This window comes from Mesoplodon bidens, assembly GCF_964165515.1.
Source record: "Mesoplodon bidens genome assembly, chromosome: 1".
Classification (NCBI taxonomy): Eukaryota; Metazoa; Chordata; class Mammalia; order Artiodactyla; family Ziphiidae; genus Mesoplodon; species Mesoplodon bidens.
This window is the reverse complement of record NC_138176.1, coordinates 140,925,967-140,949,952: the sequence shown is the minus strand read 5'-3', so window position 1 is coordinate 140,949,952 and position 23,986 is coordinate 140,925,967. Positions and strand designations below refer to the sequence as shown.

The 23,986-nt window shown below is 39.3% G+C and overlaps 1 protein-coding gene across 1 annotated transcript; it reads left to right on the top strand.

The window, feature by feature from the left end:
- The first annotated feature begins 97 nt into the window (after positions 1-97).
- On the top strand, positions 98-23,739 carry NIPAL1 (NIPA like domain containing 1). Its single transcript, XM_081250381.1, has 6 exons — positions 98-191; positions 8,808-9,074; positions 13,999-14,055; positions 17,825-17,915; positions 19,493-19,653; positions 20,187-23,739. Exons 1-6 carry the CDS (start codon positions 146-148, stop codon positions 20,804-20,806), a joined length of 1,242 nt encoding a protein of 413 aa, XP_081106507.1. The 5' UTR covers positions 98-145; the 3' UTR covers positions 20,807-23,739.
- Positions 23,740-23,986: the final 247 nt, after the last annotated feature.

Here is a 23,986-nt window from a genome sequence, read left to right as displayed (position 1 = left end):
CCCATTGGCTGAGGCTGCCCGGTGCCGGAGTCAGCGCGCACCAGTCCGAGACCCCGCAGCTCCGCCCCAACGCTGATCCATGCGGAGGACAAGCACAGGTGGGTGAGGAGCGACCTTCTGTGCCCGGGAAGCCTCGTCGGGGGCCATGGGGGGACAGGTGAGGCTGCCGCCCGGAGAGCCCTGCCGAGAAGGTGAGTGAGTGTCTGCCCAGAGCCGGAGGATCTGGCGTTCAGGTGGCGATGAGAACGGCGGGCGGTCCCGGGTACTTGTGGAGACCAGAAAGGGATACGCCGACTCTTCACGCGCTCATTCATGCATTTATTCATTCAGTCATTCCGCCAGTCAGCCGGTTAACAAGTATTTATCGGTGCCTACAATATGCCAGACTCTGTGGGGATGCCTGAGTCGAACAAGACATACGTGGCTCCCACCCTAGTCCGGAAGACAGATCCATGTAAATTACGGAGAGCTGAGTGTCGTGACTGGGTAATCAGGGTGCTGTAGGAAGACTCTCAAGTCTCATCTGAAAAAGACGCTTCTACTGACTCGGACTCACTTCCAGAGTCCGTGGTCGACGTCACCCAGTGGGCAGAGGGCATGCCCGCGGACCGGACGGGAGTCCAGTCTTGCGTTCAGCGCTGGCTTGGCGAGGGTCAAACACGGTGCAGGGTCAGGAGCCCTGGACCACCCCCCGCCCCACCCCCCGGGGGAGGGCTCTGGACAAACCTGGGCTGCCCACCTCTCTCCTCTTCCTTTTTGATGAAAACGCCTCCAAACCCAGTAGCCTCGCGTCTGACTCGCTGTGAAGTCACTTCTTGGCTGCTTAAGGCGAGAGCAGGACAGAGGAAGAGACCGGGAACTGGGTGCACTCATTTGTAGGTTTCTCACTGCTTTCTAGTCTGCGGTTTAAGCCGCCACCTGCTTCCTGTAAACTCTTAGGGCGCCACCCCTTGCCCTGTGCCAGGTGTTTACAACACTCGCAGGCTTTCTACAGTCTCAATACCAAAGGCGCGCGTGAGTCCGGGTAAAAGTAGGGGCACGGCTGAGGCGGCGGAGAGTGGGCGCGGGTGGGCAGTGTGTATCATATGAAATGACAGCTTTCAATTTTTACAGAGTCCAGAGAAAAGCAGATCTCTATTTTACCCGGTAAGGATGTAAAGAGGGAGCGGGCAGAGAGAGGCGTGGCAAGAACTATCTTTCCAAAATTGGCAACTTCCCCGGTTTTCTCTTCTCTTGGCTCTCCCAGCTTATTCCTTGATGCAGAGAGTTGTTGTTGTTTTAAGGTGGGAAAAGGCAGTGAACCAGTCAAAACTGTGCCACCAAGAGAAAGAAGGGACACACAGAAAGAGAAAAATGCCTGAACAATTCACAAACTATTCAGAAGTTGAGGTTTTGGAAGCGGTTACTAAGGCAGCTGGATCTAGAATTATTTCCTAGACAGTCAGTCATTCTTTGTCTAAAGAATTCCTAGGGCTTCCCTGGTGGCGCAGTAGTTGAGAGTCCGCCTGCCGATGCAGGGGACACGGGTTCGTGCCCTGGTCCGGGAAGATCCCACATGCCGCGGAGCGGATGGGCCCGTGAGCCATGGCCCGTGAGCCATGGCCGCTGAGCCTGCGCGTCCGGAGCCTGTGCTCCGCAACGGGAGAGGCCACAGCAGTGAGAGGCCCGCGTACCGCAAAAAAAAAAAAAAAAAAGAATTCCTAAACTAGTAAGTCAGACTGTTACTAACACGTCCACCCTTGTTTACCCAAGGATCTGTAAGTAAGGAGGATGTGTGAATTACATCCGCTTGTTTGAATTTAGGGATGATTTTCCTGCTTTGCTCATGCATTAAGTTCCAACAAGAAATATTCAAGCTCCATGCTTAATACCTGGGGTTAATTAACTGTGGTAATTAATTAGGTGGGATGCTAGTGGGAAAGACTTGAGGGAAATCAGAATCCTTCTTATCAGTAGTGGGAAGAGATTAGGCTTTGGCACCAGACACTCTTATCAGCTATGACAGCCTCCTTAAGTCTTTCTTCAGCTGTAAATTGGGAATAATTCCTACAGTTTAGAGTTTGAGGAATAGATGCAGATGGGACTACACATGAAGCACACACTTCAGAGCCCGACATGGAGTAAAGGCTCCATTTTTCATTTGTTCATTTATTCAAATGACAAGAGTCCCATGTGCCAGACATTGGCCTAAGTTCTAGAATAGAGGGATTTGCAAGACAATCTGGTCCTAGACAGTCTGGGTCTAGAGGCCCAGATAATTGGTTTTCATAATTAGCAATCCAACCAAGCACAAAATTATTTGAGCCTTTGTTTTTTTCTGTAGGTGTCCATCCCCATTCTCTGGCCTCTTGGATGCAGTGGTATACATTAATGATTCTGAGATTTTACTCTTTAAAAAAAATCCATATTATAAACATTTCTCAAAATTCCACCAAATGAACATAACTTTTATCAGCAGGACAAGCTGCATTTTCTATGTAAAATATAGCTTCTTTTATGTTACACTAAAAAAGATTTTCTCCAGATTTTTACAAGAAGATTTAAAGCAGAAGTTGTTTTTTCAGCCTTCTGTAGATTTCCTAAGTGCTGAAATTCAAGTGCTTTAAGGTATTAAAAATTCTTCACTAAAGGTTGTTCAGAAAGCAATATGTTATTACTTGCAGCAGTTTATGTAGGAAATCTGATGGTCAACAGTCCTCATAGAGTATTTGACCTCCAAACACACTGATAGTGGGACAATCTTGTTTAGAGATACAAATTTTTAACTTTTAAAAAAATCAACAGTATCTGCTCAAATTTATTTGGGTTACTTGAAATAATGTGCTTCCTGCCCAGCCCTATCAGAGTTCATATGTAGATATATCTGCTTGATTTCCAAATTTACTCAAACTTATTTCTCATTCTTATCTGCTCCAAATTTGCTCTAAATTATTTCTCATTCCTATTCTACTCCCCTTATTCCTGTTTTTCTGTTCGTTTTCTCACTAAAATTGTCAGTTTCCATGAGAACAGAGACCTGCTTACCTGTCTTGTTGATCACTGTCTCACCAGTTCTTAGAACAAGACCCTGACACACAGGAAGTGCTCAATAAGAATTTGTTAAGTGTTGCATGAATGTATACCTAACATGGTGCCTTGCATGGTAGGTGTTCAACAACTGATTTGTTGGATGAATAAATAAAATTGATATATGGATATACGACGATGTTGTTACAAAGCCATAATTAAGCTGTAAGAGGAAGTCTGTTTGGTTGGCAGTATTAAATTGTATGATGGAAAGTGAGAAATTCCTTTAGATTGGAAAGGCAGAGAAGGCCTTTCTAAGGAAGTGAGAGCTCAGTGAAGAGAAGGAGTTAGGCATGCCAGCCACTACTAGCACTACCTAACAAGTAAAGGCTACTTAAAAGCTTTAAGGTGAGAAGGAATTTAGCCTATGAAAGGAAGAGGGGAAAAAATTAGGGAATGAGGTTACAGAGAACGCTGGAGGCCAGGATTCTGTAGGCCCTTGTAGACTGTGGTGGGGATTTGGGATTTTTTCTGAATGAAAAGGGAAGCCATTACAGAATTTTGCAAGGAGAAATGACAAGATTGGACCTACTTATCTAAAAGCTCATTTCACCTGAGCTTGTCCCCTGCTACTCTGACCTCATCTCATACCATCTCCCTTCTCTCACCAGCCAGCCTGGCTGGTGCAGTTCCTCCCACCCCCTCAAGCAAATTCCCAAGTCTGTGTGTTTGCATTTACCCTTAGCAGAGAGGTTTTTCCATTCAATGCTGTTTAAAAAAAAAAAAAAAACTCCTTTATGCTGCTTTTACTGCTTTCCATGGCACTCAACATATTCTGTAGTTATTAGTTCACTTGTTTATTTCCCCCCATTAGAATGAATGTAATAGAGCAGGAATTTGATTTTACTCACTGTTGTAACCCCAGCTTCTAGAAAATGCCTGACAGATAATAGATACTCAATAAATATATATTGAATCAAAGAATGAAAAGATGACCAGTGTTTTTTCAGAGAATGAGAAAGAGAGAAAGAGTAATGCAATGTAATGTCAGAGGTGAGCAAGCTTTAGAGCATGTAAAGCTTTTTTAAAGTCTGGGATTAGGAATTTAGACTTTGTTATAACTGCCATGAAAAATCATGGGAAATTAAGCAGGGGAGTGATGTAACTGATTCACACTGGCTGATATTTGGAGAACAAATTGTAGGAGACATGAGAGATGTCATTCACTCTTTCCTTTGCTAATATAAATAGGCAGGTGTACCAGTCACCTATTGCTGTATAACACACAACACAAAACCCAAAGGCTGAAAGCAACAATCATATATTCTTGCTTATGTGTCTGTAGGCCAGCTGATGGTTGACTAATCTAGACCGGGTACACCTGGGTGTCTCTGCATCAGGCTACATACCCACCTGGGTTTGGCTCCTTTATGTGGGATGAGCTTAGGTCTGCTCCATATGTTTTCATTCTGGGATCAAGCTGAAGGGGCAGCAGCTGCTCAGGGAAGCTCTATTCCTGAAAAGTACAGAGGTGCAAGAGAGTAAAGCCAACCATAATACAAGGTGGTAGACCCAACCACATTAAGTACATTTGAACCCTCTCCTTATATCACCTCTGCTGATGTCCCATTGGCCACCAATTCACTCCCAGTTGACATCAAGGGAAGATACTCTGCCCTCATCGGGAGGGTTAAGGAAGTGACTAATTGCTGAATAATAATCCAAACTAACCCAGTAGAATGGATGGTGAGACAATGATTTTCTCAAATTGGAAATATCTTGCAATGATTAAAAATGTAGTTTTATGCAGTCACTGATTTCTCAGAAACCAAGATACCCTATTCCATGTAATAATTGGACAATATATATTATTATTCTCTATAGTCAAACAGGATTTGAAAAAAATTAAAGCATTTCATCTTTGTATAAACAATAATAAATTTTAACTGACTTTATTTGTACTTTATGTTTTTACTTTTCTGAAATAGAGAGAATAGTAGCCTGGGAATTGCATTACCTGGCCTTGTTTGGGCAGTTACATGACTTTGGCAAGTCACTTAATATCTTGGCATCAGTTTCTTTAAAATGTCTTCCAGCTACAAGTGCCTATGAATTTAGAGCTGGTCCATCAGCAGTATTTATGAGCTACCAGGATTATAAGTAAATTACTCTGGGAACCAAGATAGCTTATGATGAAACCACAAAATTAAGGAAGGGGTCTTTAGAATCATCAAGTCCAACTCCTTCATTTTAGAGATGAAGAAACTGAAACCAAGAGTGATGACTCAACTTGCCCAAGATTATAGATAATTTGTAATGGAGCTAAAGGTGGGAAAAGGCATATAATCCTATAGAAAATTTAACTTTGTTTTAAAATTTTTAAGTTGTGTGTGTCTGTAAGGAAACATTCACACCTGTACATAGAAGATACATATTAAGTTGAATCATATGAAACTGCTATTTATGTAGGGTCAAAAATTGTCAAATATCATCAATTTCATTTGGTTTAACATAATTGAGAAAATTAGCATCACTGTTTGTAAAAGCAAAAATACTGCAAATTATCCAATGTCCACCAACTATAAAATAGAAAAATTAATGGTGAGATAGTCAGGCAGTGGAATTCTATAGAACTGTGGGGAAAAAACCAAACCTTACAGCCAGGACATCAAGATTGATAAATCTCAAAAACAAGCAAGTCACCAAAAGATACATACTATATGATTACATTTTTAGAAGGTGCAAAAAGAGGCAAACGAAACACTTTATTATTTAAAGATATAATTTTATAGGGGAAATCATTTTTTTAAAGAAAAGGAATATTAGACAGAAAATCAGGATAGTTGAAACCACACGGCTTGTGGAATCTTAGTTCCACCATCAGTGAAAGCCCTGAGCCCTAACCACAGGACCGCAAGGGAATTCCCAAGTTGTTTTTTTAAATTGGGTGGTTGATACATTGGTGTGTATTGAATTATTTTTTTCTTTATAACTGACATATATTTCCTAAATCTTAATTATTCAATATTTAGAACAATATATAATAACATCAAAGAAGTTACAACATCATGCTGTTTGCTGACAGGAGTGTAAATTGGTACAGACACTTGAGAGGGCTATTGACAGTGTCTATTAAAATGAAAAATAAAGGGGAATTCCCTGGTGGTCTAGTGATTAGGACTCCGAGCTTTTAGTGACGAGGGCTCGGGTTCAATCCCTGGTCAGGGAACTAAGATCCCACAAGCCCGGGCAATGTGGCCAAAAAATAATAATAATCATAAAATGAAAAATGAGTAATGTAATAAATTTTCTGTGTTGAATAAGGTTTGGATTAAACTCTGGAGAATTACTTTGCTTACTAGAATCATAAGAAGCCACCTCTGATTTTGAGATATCTCTAATTCCTCTGAAACCTTCCAAAGTCCCTGCCCACACATTCTACTTCACCCATCTCTCCCCTCCTGCCCAGCACCACTCCACACCCACCAACCTGCCAGTCACTCCCTCCTTCAGTCATACCTGCTGTGGGCTCCCTCCTTAATATGCTCCCCAAACATAAAACAATTTAAGGTCTAAGGTCAGTAACTAGACAAGATTTTTATTACTTTTTCCTGCCATAACACTTGCAGCATTGGGACTTCCCTGGGGGTTCAGTGGTTAAGAATCCACCTGCCAATGCAGGGGACACAGGTTCGATCCCTAGTCCAGGAAGATCCCACATGCCGTGGAGCAACTAAGCCCATGTACCACAACTACTGAGCCTGAGCTCTAGAGCCCACGAGCCTCAACTTCTGAGCCTGAGCACCACAACTACTGAAGTCTGTGCGCCTAGAGCCCGTGCTCCACAACAAATGAAGCCACCGCAATGAGAAGCCCGCGCACCACAATTAAGAGTAGCCCCTGCTCGCCACAACTAGAGAAAGCCTGTGTGCAGCTACAAAGACCCAACGCAGCCAAAAAAAATAATTTAAAAAAAATTTAAGTTAAAAAAAAATTTAAGTTTAAAAAATTTTTAAACTTTTTAAAAGTTAAAAAAAATACCTTGCAACATTAATGTCCGCTTACAATGAGAACTTACAAAAGGCAACAAAAATTATTTGCACTCCCTTATCACCTTCTGCCTCCACACCCCCTAAAATGTTGGAAACATTTTGCTGTGTCAACAGCTCAGAAAGAATATTGTTTGATTGGAATGAGGTCCACCCACACTGTTTCCAGAGATAAAGTTTTGGAATGGTTATGTTAACTACATAGTAAGTGACACTAATGCAGCCATGGAATTTACTGGACAGTCAAGTCAGATGTCTTCCCAAGAATTCATGTAATCGAAATTCTTACTACCAAAAATTACTTTGCACTCTTAGAGGTTGGATGAGATGAACAGTGCCTGGGACAGATTGCTAGATGCTAGCTTATGTGACAATTTGCAGCAATTCTTACTAAAACAACCAGCCTGAACAACTCCTCAGTTACCATAGAATATCCCTGAAGTAATATAATTCTCTTCGGAATATTTAGAAGTTTTGTCCCAGAATTTATGCTGTATCACAGGATCAAAGTTGGTTCATTTTCAAATTACAGAGATAAATGAAATAATAATCACGAAAAGATTGAATTCAATTATTCTACCTTTTGCTAGACCTGAACTTTACGGTTGTTTCTCAACTGTGTATGTGGTAAAATTCACATAACTTCATAATGCTTTGCCCAGGAGGCATACATCCTGTTTTTAAAGTTTTGTTTCTAAGACATCATTTAGTTGTTCATGTGCCCTCTTAAGATTTTTGAGATGTAAAACTGATTTTCTTTTTTCACTTAATTCTAAAATTGTAGTTGATTAATTTTTCTTTGCCCATTTTTGTTTAAGGTAAGTCATGCTAGGGAAATATGCCTTTTATATGGAAAAAAAAAGTTGAGAAGATGTTCAGAAAACCTAGTCACGGTGTCACCTTGTTTGCAGCTTTTTGAGTGGAGAATAGATTATTAAAAGTTCTTAGTGTAAAATGTTTTCATTCTGTGTTTTAGTATTTAGCTTCAAAAAAAAAAAAAAGAAAGGCACGTATAATAATGGGTCTGGTTCAGTGGATTTACGTGCTTATTTGAATCCTATTCAGGAAAAAATAACCCTCCTCATATTTAATTCATTTGTCTATTAGATTCTGTTTTTTTTTAAGGAGGAAGTGAGTTAGTAGACCTGCAAAATTATTCTTTTTAGGAAAGTGGTCCAGAAAACTAAACCCGCTTTTAAACATGTTTTCTGAAATGCACAATTCGTACCTCACCAAGTGGGATAGCTCAGTTTCCTGTAACATGGTGATTTCTAGACCCACAGGGTTGCTCTGCCCTTTCCCATCTTCAGTTGCCACATATGCTGCTGCTTTCCCGGAGACACACTGATGGTGTGAAGGAGAGAAGTGGACGTTGTAGGGCTGTGATGAACCGCTGAGCCCAAGCTGGGTCTGAACAGCTCCATGCTGCTCCAGCAGGCTGCTGCTGGCTGGAGCAGAGAACCGAGTACTGCTAGATCTTCCATTTTATGAGAGGAATACAGACTTTCATGTGAAGTCTCGCATGTTTGCATGATAACAACTCAACAACTTTTCAGACATTTTGAAGAACCTGTGTGAGCCCAGCTGAACCTGTCTGTGAGCCTGTGGACCATGTGCTGGAGACCGCCCATCGGGCAGTAAAAAAAACAGTGTCAGTACCGCCCACTCAAGTTTCTCTTTCTTGGAGAAAGAAAGCAAAGATTAGTGTGCCTCCCTTTTGTCGGTTGACATTTCCCTCTTTCCCTTTTCCAGGCTACGTGCTGTCTCTGATCTGTCCGAATGCCTCCCAGGCTTGGTGTGAGATCACACGTGTGTCAGAGCTGCTGGCTTCTCCTGTCCTCTACAGGGACCTGAATTCCAGCATAACCAACTGGAGCATTTCTGCAAATGCAGAGAACAAATACAGTCTTTATGTAGGCCTGGTACTGGCAATAAGTTCCAGTGTTTTTATTGGCTCCAGTTTCATCTTGAAAAAAAAGGGCCTCTTACAACTGGCCAACAAGGGCGTTACTAGAGCTGGTAAGAAATGGATGCAACTAACAAATTCAAGTTTCTAACTGCAGAAATCATCCTACTGTAAGACCACGGTGCTACAGGAATAACATTTCACTGTCTCTGTCTTGGCCCCTATTCCTGTTCTTAGCAACTGTTCTCAGCAGTTTCCAGGATTGAGCCAGTTGTGTCTCCTTTAGGGTGAGACTAAAATGCAAGAGGTTTGGGGTGTGGGATGAGATCTTCTTTCATAGCCTTAGTCTGAGATTCCAGGATTTAGTCAGATCAGGCGACTCCCCTGATTAAAACACATCAGTGGTTTTTCTTTGCACTCAGAGTAAAATCCAAACATCCTCGCACAGTCTCTTACCTCACCTGCTGCCTAAAATGGCCTGTGCTACCTCTTCAGCTTCAGCTTCAGCCTCCTTCACTATCGAGTGCTTTTCTCTGGCTTCTGGAATGTACCGAGTTCTCTCCCACCTCGAGGTCTTTTCTTTTGTCTGCAGCTCTCTTCTGCCTGTCATTTGGCTGACTCATCCTTCAGACTTCAGCTAAACTATCACCCCTGCAGAAAGGCCTTCCTCGACCATCCTCTCTGGGGAGGTTTCACTCACCTCTACCCCTGCTATTCTCTATCACTGCACCAAGGGTTTCCTTCATTGTACTTGGAATAATATGTCATTGTACATTAATTGTTTATTTGTTGTCAACAGGCTTGTTTATTGATAGTAGATTCACAAGAGCAGTAATGTACCCTAGCATAAGGGTTGGCACCCAATAAGTATTGTCAAATCAGTAAAGTTAGGTTACTATTTGTAGTGACATTTCAGAAGCTGTGTAGCTCCGCTTGGCTATCCTTCATTAACCATGAATTTTCTATTCATTCTTATCAAGAATAATGTCCTAAAAGAGTTAAATATCTTTCTAAGGTTCATAGGGGAAAATAAACGGCTATGAATTGTGCAAACAAGTTTATAAAAGAGTACTATTGAGGGGACATTGATTAAAACAGTTTGGCATTAACAAAGATAGACAAAATAATAAAAGATAATTGAAAACTTATATAAGTACATACAGCAATTTAATATACAATTTTTAAAAGTGGCATTTCAATCCACTGGAGAAAGGATTAATTATTCAATCAAAAGTACTGAGACAACTGGCAAAAACTAGAGGAGAAAAATGTGAGAGCTTTACTTTATACCATTTGGTAGAATAGATTCCTCATAGTTTAGAGTTAAATTTAAAATGAAATAATTTTTTTAAACAACCTAAAAGAAAGTCTTCCTAAGCGTAAAGATAAAGGAAGACACAATTCTATATAAAGGAAGAGACTATCTGGATTGACCCCCCCCCAAAAAAAAATCCTACATGGAAACACCTTTAACTGAAACTAAAAAGGAAATGACATGTGGGGAAAATTTTCAAACTATATGACAAAGGGTAGTTAAGTCACAATATACAAAGAGTGACTATAGTTGATAAGAAAAAGATAGGTACCTAACAGAAAAAAGGCAAAACACATAAACAAGGAACTCACAGAATAAGAATTGTAAGTGGCCAATAAGCACACCTAAGTAAATGTTACTTCACTAGTACCCAAAGATATACCAACTATATAACATTGAACTCCTGGGTTTTACCTACTATTTTAACAATATTTGGTTTTTCTTTAAAAAATAATGCCCTATGTTGGTAAGGGAATTTGGGAAATAAATAGCCCTCTCAAACATTGGTGGAAGCAATATAAATGGGTACAAACTTTCCTGAGAGCAATTTGGGAAAGCTTAAAAATGTTAATATCTTAAAATCTAATAATTCTACCTCTAGGAATTTGTCTTAAGAAGTGAACGAAGCTACAGTACTATAATCAAAACAGTGTTGTATTGGCACAAAAACAGACATATAGATCAGTGGAACAGAATAGAGAGTCCAGAAGTAAACCCACACACCTACGGTCAATTAATCTACAACAGAGGAAGCAAGAATATACAATGGAGAAAGGACAGTTTCCTCAACAAGTGGCATTGGGAAAGCTGGACAGCTACACATAAATCAATGAAATTAGAATATTTCCTTACACCATATACAAAAATAAACTCAAAATGGTTGAAAGAGCTAAATATAAGATGTGACACCATAAAACTCCTAGAAGAGAACATAGACAAAACATGCTTGGACATAAATTGTGGCAATATTTTTAGATCAGTCTCCCAAAGCAAAAGAAATAAAAGCAAAAGTAAACAAACAGGACCTAATCAAACTGAAAGCTTTTGCACAGCAAAGGAAACCACCAAAAAACTAAAAATACAACCTATGTAATGGGAGAAAATATTTGCAAACGATGTAACCAATGAGGGGTTAATATCCAAAATATACAAATAGCTAGTACAACTCAATATCAAAAAACCCAATCAAAAAATGGACAGAAGATCTAAATAGACATTTCTTAAAAGAAGACATACAGATGGCCAATAGGCACATGAAAAGATGCTCAGCATTGCTAATTATCAGAGAAATGCAAAGCAAAACTACAATGAGGTATCATCTCACACTGGTCAGAATGGCTATCATCAAAAAAAGTCTACAAATAATAAATTCTGGAGAGGGTGTGGAGAAAAGGGAAAACTCCTCCACTGCTGGTGGGAATGTAAATTGGTACAGCCACTGTGGAAAACAGTATAGAGTTTCCTTAAATAAAAACAGCTACTATATGATCCAGCAATCCCACTCCTGGGCATATTTTCAAAAAAGATGAAAACTCTAATTTGAAAAGATACATGCACCCCAATGTTCAAAGCAGCGCTATTGACAATAGCCAAGACACGAAAACAACCCAAGTGCCCATCAACAGATGATTGGCTTAAAAAGATGGGGTATATAAATACAATGGAATATTACTCAGCCATAAAAATAAATGAAATCTGGGCTTCCCTGGTGGCGCAGTGGTTGAGAGTCTGCCTGTCGATGCAGGGGACACGGGTTCGTGCCCCAGTCTGGGAAGATCCCACATGCCGCGGAGCAGCTGGGCCCGTGAGCCATGGCCTCTGAGCCTGCGCGTCCAGAGCCTGTGCTCTGCAACGGGAGAGGCCACAACAGTGAGAGGCCCGCGTACCGCAAAAATAAATAAATAAATAAATAAATGAAATCTTACCATTTATAGCAACATGGATGAACCTAGAGAATATTACACTAAGTGAAGTAAGTCAGACAAAGACAAATATATGAAATCACTTAGATGTGGAATCTACAAAATAATACAAATGAATATATATACAAAAGAGAAACAGACTCACAGACATAGAACAAACACATATATATACGTACATATATATATTTATATATATATGGTCTCATACAGGTTAAATTAATAATAATAATATATAATAGACCAGATTTTAGACTATTCAATCATTAAGGGCTGAGAAAGTATTTGTGATATTAAGTTTTTTAAAAACAGCATTTGAAGTCATATTTTAATTTTCCAATTTGGTTATTTGCAAATTTTGTAAGGAGAAAATCATAAATTAACATGGTTAACTGCTTTGCAACATAATCCTCACAGCTAATATATCCTTTTTTTTTGTTTTTGTTTTTGTTTTTTTTTGTGGTACGCGGGCCTCTCACTGTTGTGGCCTCTCCCACTGCGGAGCACAGGCTCCGGACGCGCAGGCTCAGCGGCCATGGCTCACGGGCCCAGCCGCTCCGCGGCATGTGGGATCTTCCCGGACCGGGGCACGAACCCATGTCCCCTGCATCAGCAGGCGGACTCTCAACCACTGTGCCACCAGGGAAGCCCTATATCCTTTTTAGTTTAACTATAACAAAATCAGATAGGTCAAGTTCACAGCATTAAGTATATTAAAATTGGTGAGAAAATTGCAATTTCTAAAACAATCATAACAATGACTTAAGCTCACAAATTACAGAGTGGGAAGATAACTCTGAATATCTTAGGAAAGGTTTTTATCCTTTTCAGTAGACTAGACAAATTCAATTTCATGTGCCAAGGTAGAGAATAAGTAGAATCCAGCTGGCTAATGCTGGCTATTCTCTCATTGACTACCCAAAATCTCAAAAGCTCTTATGTCAACCATCTTCATCCCTTTAAGGTCCTCCTTAGGTACCAAGCTAATTTATGATTTATGGTTTTCTGTCTTTAATTTTTTAACTGTGGCTGAAACAAAGTATTTAGGGCTTATAATACTCTACGTCCACATCTGAATGGCAAAAATACAGTGTGGACAAAGAATATAACCTGCCATATCAGTAAACAAAGGGTGTTGCCAGCATCAAGCCATTAGCCACTGCAGCCACCAGCAGACAGTGCACGCTGAGGGCATTCAGGATGGAGAAAACAGGATACTGGCCCTAGATAGTTAAGGTGCATATCAAAGGAATGATTTCAACGAGCCCAGACTCTTGCATCTTCCCATACAGAGAAAAGTGCTAAATTCATTTTCTTTAATTAATGGTAATCTTTCGATGTTCCAACTACCTGTTTTGTTTGTTTGTTGTTTTTGCAAAAACTCCTATATATCCTGGCTCCTCCCTTACTTATTCAGGGCAGTCACTCAGAGCTGTCTGAGAGGCTGCCTCCTGGGTTTAAGTCCTCAGCAAGTCCACCGAATAAAGCATAATTCTCAACTTTCAGGTTGTGCATTTCTTTTCAGTAGACAGTAGTAAACCTGATGACTAAATAAAATTTTCCTGCAAATGAAAAAACTGACTTTGTGTAGAAATCAAAGGCAATATAAAGAAAGCTTTAGAAGATTTCTAAATGGAAGATTTACTGGAAATGACCAAGTAAATAAGCTAAAGATGAGATATAATGACTAGGCCTTAAGCCTTGTGTTTTCCAACCATACTCCGGTACCTTTTGTAGAAGTTAATTCCTCAAACCCTCTTCCTCCACTTTAGAACTTAATTTCTATTTGTATCATTTTCCTAGGACAAGGTGGATATTCTTACCTCAAGGAATGGCTCTGGTGGGCAGGATTACTCTCAAGTAAGTCCTTAATGCCAAGAATAGTGTTTGCTTGTAAAATGATAAAGTATGTGCAATTGTTCAAATTGATTAATTTATCTAAGTGGTAAGGATGTCACTTAAGTCTAGAAATTTTTGTGTGGGCATAATGTCTTACATATAAAATAAATCACATGTATTTAGAGTTAAGTTTTACTCTTTCTTCCTCCCACCTCCACATTCTCAATACTGTTTTGGAATGCAAGTAAAAAAGTTATTGTCTGAAATCTTATATTTTATTACAAACTTCTCCTTCTCTTGTATTTTATTCCCCATAACAATTGAGGAAAATGCTTCCCTCCCACATTTTCCCAGATCCTAATTCAATATGCGACTGTTCTCGCTGCATAGAGTAGGTACACTTTCCTGGCCAGGACCAAAATATGGATAAATGAAAATCCCTTGGACTGCTTAGCTCTGAACAAATGCAGAGAAGATGAAGGTTGCCAGCACTCTCCTTCCGCCTAGACTTGCCCTGAGGATTAAATGAGACCCTGTATGAGGTGAAAACACTTTCTAAACGCTAATATGATGTCCAGTAAGAAGACAGTGTGTCACCCTCAGGCACTTTTGCAGATTTATATCTCCCTCCTAACTCCTCTGAACTTTCTCAAATCCCAAGCCTAAAACTTCCAGGGAAAGGACCTCATAACTTGTAGTTTCACACTACTTCCAGCCATCTCTGCAGCCAAAAGCCTTAAAACTTCCATTGATTTTCTTGTACTAAGTAAGACATTTCAGTATTTTTGAGATCTTGTTACAAGAAAGAATTGGATAACTTTTCTTTAATAAATGGTGGTTTCTAAAAGGCTTGTTACCTGAAAACTGTGTTCATCTCTTGATGGGTGTCAAAAGACACAACCAAGTCAGAGATTGGGAGAAGGAAGGATTTATTACTTGCAGCAAGTAAGGGGAACACTGGGGATCTTTCCCAAAGCAGTGTCTTCCCGAACAGCAAAATTAGGAAAGTTTTAAGCTAAAAGTACATGCATATTCATGAAGGGGCTTGAGCAGAGGAGAATTCAGCATAGAATTGGGGCAGAGGTTGACAAAATCCAAGCATTAACTGATGGAAGTCACAAGGGTCAGAAAAGGTCAACATCGGGACCTCCCTGGTGGTGCAGTGGTTAAGAATCCGCCGGCCAATGCAGGGGACATGGGTTCGAGCCCTGGTCCAGGAAGAACCCACATGCCACGGAGTAACTAAGCTCATGCGCCACAACTACTGAACCTGCACTCTAGAGCCTGCAAGCCACAACTACTGAAGCCCGCGTGCCCTAGAGCCCACACACCGCCAACTACTGAGCCCACACGCTGCATCTACTGAAGCCTGTGTGCTCTAGGGCCCGCATGCCACAACTACTGAGCCCACGTGCTGCAACTACTGAAGCCTGCGCACCAAGAGCCCATGCTCCGCAACAAGAGAAGCCACCAAGAAGCCCGTGCACTGCAACGAAGAGTAGCACCCGCTCGCCGCAATTAGAGAAAGCCCGCACACGGCAACGAAGACCCCACACAGCCAAAAATAAATTTAAAAAAATTTAATAATAATTATAATACCTTAAAAAAACAACTTCTAAAAAATAAGTGTTATATATGCTGGGGAAGCACCATGGTTCAATTAAGAAAAAAAGAAAAGGTCAACATCATCATCCCTTGGGTTCAAGTTGATCTGGTGGTTGAGGGGACTTAAATTCTGCAAAATAGCTCAAGGAAGTACTTCAGGCTAATCTTTACCATTGAAACAGAACTGGGAGTCTTTACAACTGATTTATCATCTTTGCTGTTGTTACTTCTCTTGCCTGATAACAGTTTGTTCTTTTGTTCCCTTAAGATCATTAATTACTGAGACCTGTTCGAGGGCAAGCATTGTGGCTAGGCTTAGATCAAAAAAAGGCTTAGTCCTAAAATGGCTTCTCTTATGTCAAAAAGCTATATCTGGTTCTTTTCTCCGGGGATCCCATACCCTATCTGCTTAGAGGATGGTGAATAAAAATAATTTAAATTTGTATAGCTTTTTCAGCTTTTAAGGTGTTTTCACATCTGTTTTCTTACTTCATTTGAGTAAATGTTGTCAGGGACTGTGCTGGGAAGATTCCAAATAAATATTTGGATGATTCTTTCTCCTTTTCTCTCTCTCTTTGTCTGTCGTATCTCTCCACCCTCTACCCACAAAATAGAATGAAAGTAGAAGGAGAATATTATATGGCTATGTTTGTAATTTTAGTCTCACCATGCACAAAGTTTCTGCCAGTATTAAAGAGTGAAAAGCACGTCTTCAACATCAGAGATTTTATCTAGTGACAAACATACAGTACTTTAATTATGAAATCAGTATTTTCCTGGAAAGCTGTCTATAATGATAAAAATATAAATAATGAAGTATTCAAGAAAACATGTCGATGAAAAAAAATAATCAGCCGATCTAAGAAAAAAATGGAAAATTTTATTCGCACCGAACTGAGGATTATAACCCGAGAACAGCCTCTCAGAAACAGAAATGCTCTGCCTGTTAGAGATCAAAGCACAGTTATAAGTTCTTGAGACAGGGGGCACTAAATGCCATCTAATGGACAGTTTACACAATCCAGAGCTGCACTTACAAAGAGAGTAGTGGGCCCTTATGAGATTAAGAAGGAAGGTTATCTCCTAAGGAGGTCTGGTTAATGCAGACGCACAACACACACTGAAGGGGAGGGAGGAGGCCCAAATGGGCCAAAAAAAAAATTATTAAAAAATTTTTCTCATCTTGCCATAAAATATGAATTTTATTTCATTACTTACTATTCGGAGAAAATTACCACTGTTGCTCTTAAGAGAGCAGTCTCCTACCGTTCTGTACGTTTCTATTTGTTTTATGATATTTTAAAGCTGATTACTCCTGTAGATTTGGCTGGGGCTGGGGTCGGGCTTGGGGGGTGGAGTGGATAGCAGCCAGAGGGAAAAAGAAAATGGGTGCTGGTGTCTTTTATCTGTTCCAGGATCTCTCTCTACAATGTGTCTGCTTGGCACAGTTTACAGCGTGAAATACTGCATTCTGTGGGCAAGCATTCAGTTGTGACCCATGAGAATAATTTGGCCCCAATTCAAGGGCCCAACTCTTAGAAAGATTTTCCCTCACTCTAGAAGTTAATTGCATCACACTATCTTATGGAAGCCTGGAGTTCCTCAGATAAGGATTCCAGGAGCATGTTGTTAGGACTTTCAAAGAGCTGCTTGGATATCCTTGAGCTACTGAGATACTGTTACTTACTTGTAGATCATCTGCAATCCAGAGGTGCCTGACTACACAGGCCCATGGTAGGCATCTCTGCCTATCCCCTGCCTAGACTGTACATCTCTAGAAAGCATTCTAATTTTACAAACTGCTTTATTGTTAATTTGCATAGCAGTAGGTATTCTTGAGCAAACAATCATTCTTACTTACTTACTCCAAAGCTACCTCTTCTAGATTTCATCAGAGTGACCAAATATGTTTCTGGTTCTAAAGTAACTAAAAGCTTTATTGAAGGTCATTTAAAATAGATATTCCTCTGTCGCCACTTTTTGCATTAATTGAGTTTGTATCACCAGGTAATTACAGTTTATCCTTTTAATACCAAACCTTCCCTAAAAGAAGTTAAATTATTCCTTTTCATTAGATATATGAGTGTCTTTGGGATAAAAGACTACTGCTTTGCATGTGTCAGTTGTTTTTCTCATAGGATAAATAAGCCTATCTTTTGTATTAATACTGCTGCTTGCTTTCCAGTGGGAGCAGGCGAGGCTGCGAATTTTGCAGCTTATGCTTTTGCACCTGCCACCTTGGTCACCCCACTGGGCGCTCTGAGTGTTCTCATAAGGTACGTGAACAGTAAGGAACTTGGCTTCTGAGGGATTTTAATACCATGATAAACTTAACCCACAAAAAACAGATTACTAAGCATACCTCAAAACATAATTTTGAAAATCACAAAAATAATGTGAGAAGACTATACAATAAATAGAAGGAGAAATAGGAAATAGATGGTCTTCCCGCAAAACACAAAGTAAATGTGTGTTTTATTTGTGACGATTCAGTGGAGCCAAGCAGATTTTTTTCCCCTCACCTGAACAAATTGCCGCAGCCCTTTTAATGCTTTCTTTTGTCATAGTGGCTAATGAGTGTAGTTGTCAGAGGACTTTAAAAAGCATAGTGTTCAGGTTAAATTTCAACTTTCACTAAAACTCTTGCATTGTCTGCTGGATACTTCTGTTTGGATATATCTTAGTTTCTTTTAGTACTGGAAACAGGAATCATTTTCCTGTCAATAAAAAGTGGGTCTAATATTTCTGAGTTGGTCTTTATTATGATTCCAAATGAATGTGTTCCATGAGCCCATGAACTCTTTTATTTTGTAACTAAGCAACTGTTTTGTTTGTTGTCTTTTTCTTTTCCTTTTATCTCCATTCATTACCAACCTCTAGAAGAAAGCTTATGACTAAGCCTACCCACTTCTTTTCACCTTCTTTGTAGGATTGTTGTGAGAAGTAAGTGAGTCCATACAGAAAGCACTAGAACACTGGCTACTAGTGAATGGTAGATATCGGTAGTAGCACTTTTTGCTGAGGCTGCAGTCCTCATCAGTGGCCACATGAGGGTGACTCTGAGAAAGCACCTGGTAATTGACCATAGTCTTGGGTGCAAATGGATACTGATAATGCCCTGGTGGGAGTGCCAGGCCATCAGGAGAAGGGGCCACAGTGGACCTACTGGTTGAGCAGCAGGATGGCGTAATCTGTGTCCATGGTGGTGCCAACCTAGAACTTCCTGAGGCCATGGCAACAAGGGAGTGGGAGCAGTGAATAGGTGAAAGTATCAGAGCAATAGCAGCCGGTAAGGAAATATTTTAATATTTTGACAACCCATATGGTTGTACTTGTGTGTACCAGGTAAATATTGGCCCTGAGCAGAGTAATCCTTCTTTAGGTATATATCTTTCTTTGAAGCTTTCATGAGCACACATGTTTTAAATGTGTCATGCCAGTAAGATGTAAAAGTTCTTCCATTTTGTTTGGCTTTACAGGAGAAAATGGGGAAATTCAAAATGAATTGAGTGGGACCTCTTAGAAGGTCATGGGAAGATTACAGGTGTATAGAATGCCTATTATAACTTTTTAACTATAAAAGCAATTAAGCAGACTTGATTAATTACTTGTATTTTTCTAGATACAAATTTAGTAATATATAACAAACTTCACACACAGAAAGGAAGGGAGGGAGGGAGGGAGGGAAGGAAGAAAGGAAGGAAGCCAGCCAACCAGGGTTTTCAGTGTCACATAGCATATTCCAATCAGTTGATTGGGATACAGACTGGTGCGCACCACAGTGCGACATCTGAGCCGCCATGGAATCCAAAGGTAACTGAACAAGAGTGATTTTTTTTTCTTCTTCCAACAGTGCACTGTTGTCTTCCTATTTTTTAAATGAGCACTTGAACATTCATGGGAAAATAGGCTGCATATTAAGTATACTGGGGTCAACTGTGATGGTTATCCATGCCCCACAAGAAGAGGAAGTCGCTTCTCTGCATGAAATGGAAATGAAATTGAGAGACCCAGGTCTGTGGTTCAACCAAAAGAAACACTTACTCAAATTCTGCTCCACTTTCTCTTCTCATCAAATGAATTGGTAATAATATTGTAATAGGCTTCCTAGAAGCCTAGTTGTGGGTTGAGGTACAGTACAGTTTGACCGAGTAATACAAGTCTTCTGAAAAGGTGACACAACTTATTTTTGTGTCCATGCTTCCCCTCCACAAAATGAAAGGAAGAGATGGGGATAGAAAAGGGAAAAGACTTATACTCCAACCCAAACTTTCACATCTTTCTCCCTCTGAAAATAAAAAGTCAATCAGACAATACCTGCTGTACCTCATAGTGTTGTCTGTGAGGTTCAAATGATATGTCTGTGAAAGTCCATTGTGAAATATTGAGAGCCATGCAGTAAATGTTGTTGTTGTTCCTGTTTTTTTATTTAGTCTCACGTCTCTTTCTAAAACACCTAGGCTCCTAAACTCATGACTAACAAGGTTTCACAAAGATTTGATCCTATTAACATTTTCTGAAGTCTAATTCTTTTCTTCCCCTAACAGGATTTATCTCCTTTGCTGTGATCATAACTGTGATCTCCTTGGTGCTGATTTTGATTGTAGCTCCCAAGAAAGGACAGACCAATATATTGGTCTACATTTCAATCTGTTCGTTGATTGGAGCATTTTCAGTTTCTTCTGTCAAGGGCCTTGGAATTGCCATTAAGGAACTACTGGAATGGAAGCCTATTTATAAGCATCCCCTGGTCTTTGTTTTGCTGGCTGTACTCGTGCTTTCAGTGACAACACAGATTAACTATCTCAACAAGGCACTGGACACCTTTAATACATCTCTTGTGACTCCCATTTATTATGTGTTCTTCACTTCCATGGTAGTAACTTGCTCCGCCATCTTATTCCAAGAATGGTATGGCATGAATGCTGGAGATATCATTGGGACTTTGAGTGGGTTCTTCACCATTATCAATGGCATCTTCCTTCTACATGCTTTTAAAAACACTGACATTACCTGGAGTGATCTGACATCCACTACTCAGAAAGAAGTCCTCTCTCTGAATGGCAATGAAGACAAATACGTCTTACTAGAGAATGTAGAATGTTCAGCCCCAGGATTTGATGATGACATTACCTTGTTTAGCAGGACTGATGATCAAAGTCCCTAGAAACCCTGAACTTTAACCACTAAGAGACACTTGGAGAGGAGAAGGAATACCTGATTCTTGGAACAACTATTAGGAAAGCTGGCATTTTTAAAGTTCTAACTAATAATTTAGACATGAGGCCAAATAAAAATGCCTTTATTTTTGGCCATCAAATTTGAAAATCAAAGTTTTGATCCTCCTCCAGAAGGCTTCTGCTGTTTTTCATTTCTGCAAACTTGAAATATTCCCTAAGCATGAAAGAAGTCAAAGAGTTAGATAACTCTCAGAATAATCTTTCTTCTGGTCACAATATGTTTGGTTCTGCCAGGTGGCTCTTCATTTCTCTGGCTACTATTCTTAGTGTCTCAGTAATTCATAGGTAAACACAACTGTGTGCTGATAAGCAGAATATCAGTCACCATTCTCTAATGAGTCATAGTTTCAAATTATTAAAACTGAGAAGCGAGATCACTGATGCCTCCCACCTTCTACAACTTCCTTCTTTCTAAACTAGGTAGCTAAAGGGTAGAGTGTTAAAGAAAAAAATAGACATGTTGGAAATCTGCTGCTTGGTGGGCTAGAATGTGTAAGACACACATGCCAATGAAGGGCTTATAAATTGTAACTTATTGAGGAGTTTGAGAATAGGAAGGCGAGTTAACGTCTTAGAAAACTCAGGGAATACTACAGGAAAATACCTTTTCATATTAAAGCCTACATAAAATTTTCCTATCTCACTCCAGGTGCATGGCAGGAGTAAGATTTTTGGTGGTCTCTACTGTTTATGGATAGATTAATCCATTAATCTTTTCTCATTGATTTAATGAGAAAAGAAATTAGCTATCTTATTTCTAGACTAACTTATTTCTCTCAAAAAAAAATCCTAACCAAAAAATTATGACATTAAAAACAAACAAAAACTCTTCAGGTTGACTGGATTATTCTCGTCTAATGTCAAATGTTATTAGTTTCGTTTGCTTGTTTGTAATCTACCTCAAGTCTATTCTGGGTAATAATAGTAGATTATTTTCTTCAGAATTCTATTAAAGTGACTAGCATTTCCCCAGTTCGGTTGAACTGTGATTGATTTTCACGGTGATGACCTGAGATGTTGCATTGATTTTCACGGTGATGACTTGAGATGTTGCAAAGCCCTAAAGTGCTGGCATAGTCTCTTCGGCATAGTTTAGTGTTGAGTGCAATTCAATGCATTCTTTTTTTTTTTTTTTTTTTTTTTTTTGCGGTATGCGGGCCTCTCACTGTTGTGGCCTCTCCCATTGCGGAGCACAGGCTCCGGACGTGCAGGCTCAGCAGCCATGGCTCACAGGCCCAGCCGCTCCGCGGCATGTGGGATCTTCCCGGACCGGGGCACGAACCCATGTCCCCTGCTTTGGCAGGCAGACTCTCAACCACTGCGCCATCAGTGCATTCTAAACTTTTGAAAATTGATAATCCGTGGAAGATTCATGGGTTGATACCTCAGGTCAAATATATGTTTACTGTCTTGATTGCTGTTTCACCTTAATTGTATATCAGATATATAAGCTATGAACACAAGTTTGTAGAAGAAGTATTCTCTCAAAAAGTAGTGTCTGAAAGTTGTAGAAATTCTTTTAAGTTTCTCTTTTTCTGTTGAAAACTCTGTTGATTTCTCCTTCTTGGTGAGGAAATTAATAGCATCCAACCTGAGGTTGGCGTAGTCCTCCACTCGACTGTATCTTAGTGTCAGATATTTCTTCAACGTCACCTGTGACAAAGCTTTGTCCTTGGTATATTGTGCCCAGGTTAAAGGTTCTTGTAACACAAGAACCCATGTGTACCCTGGGTTGGAAAATGAACTGGTGTTGACACATACGCCCAGGAAAAAGTCTGAGAAAGATCTAATGAGCTGAAATATGTTGAGAAACAATGAAACATTTGAAAAACTCTAAAAATCTCTGGTGGACATATGCATTAAAAAACTAAAATGTTGCAAATCTGAAACCCAGAGTACTTTTTCCCAAATAGGAAGATGTTGTCTTAGGAGGAATAAAATGCTGGATCCCTGTATTGAGACTAACTGTGTTAGTCTTAACTGGTAGTCTCATATGTATATATTTTAATATGTATACTTTATCTCACATAGATACCTTAAGATTTATTATGTGAATATCTGTACACGTCATTAAGGATCACAAAGCTGTCCTCACACAGCCAAATGGAAAGCTTTTCCTAATTCTATAAACATAATAGTTTCATTTTATTTTCCAACTTACAATTTTATTCTTAGGTCAGTGGTTAATGACTTTATTTTTAGTTCAGATTTCAGAATGTTCATAAAACCCTCAATTTGGCAACATGCAATTAAATTAACATTTTTGTTTTAAGAGTACGAAATCAAATACATATATGTGGAAAGCACCCGCATCATGCCTGATACTGAGGCATTTAATACAATTTAGTTCTCTTTGAATCAACATTTTAATTCTCATAGTCTCAGTACTATATAGGTAAGGACAATTAGTTGCCAGTTTTCATATATTCTTTTTCTTTTTTCAGTTTGTGTTACCTTAGCTCATTTTTAATAATCCAAGTGAAAATGAATTCCATTAGTATACTATCTCAACAACAATACAAAATGATTCTGACAAAAATATTTTATTTTTCCTAATAAAACCAAACTAAATGCAATCTTCACATTCCAACAAAACTTTGTGGACAAGTACTTTATATGAATATATATGAAATATTTTCAAATGTTTCAAAAAACTATGATCATGAAATTTTCTATTTTTCAAATGTTTAGAAATACTGTTCATTTTAGAAAGTTTACAACTTTTAAATTAATGTTTCTGTATGTTTTTCATTTGCAATCAAATAATGTGGTTTAATTATGCTTGCTGGAGTTCAGTTTTGAGTTTCTTGAAGTTAAGTTTATGTAAAGGCAAAAATACCCCTTGAAATTAAAAAGAAAATTCTGAGGTTTAAAAAAATCTGCACTTCGTTTAATGCTTTGTCATTTTCCTTGAAATTAAAATCTGTGTATTAGAAAAAGGCTCTCCACAAAGCCATCTCCTGAACAAAAGGTAGGAGACACTATCTTATCTTTTGATAATTTTATTGAACAGTCAGTGTAATGAAATCTCCCCTCAGTTCAGAAATTTAAAAGAAAAAGGAGGAGGAGGAGAAAAAAGCATTATAACAATATTTGGTAGCATTGCA

Excerpts from the sequence above, each read along its gene's own strand:
- NIPAL1 (XM_081250381.1), top strand. The coding sequence starts at position 146 with ATGGGGGGACAGGTGAGGCTGCCGCCCGGAGAGCCCTGCCGAGAAG. Across the intron at positions 192-8,807 it reads CGGAGAGCCCTGCCGAGAAG|GCTACGTGCTGTCTCTGATC; the intron begins GTGAGTGAGTGT and ends TCCCTTTTCCAG. Across the intron at positions 9,075-13,998 it reads CAAGGGCGTTACTAGAGCTG|GACAAGGTGGATATTCTTAC; the intron begins GTAAGAAATGGA and ends TCATTTTCCTAG.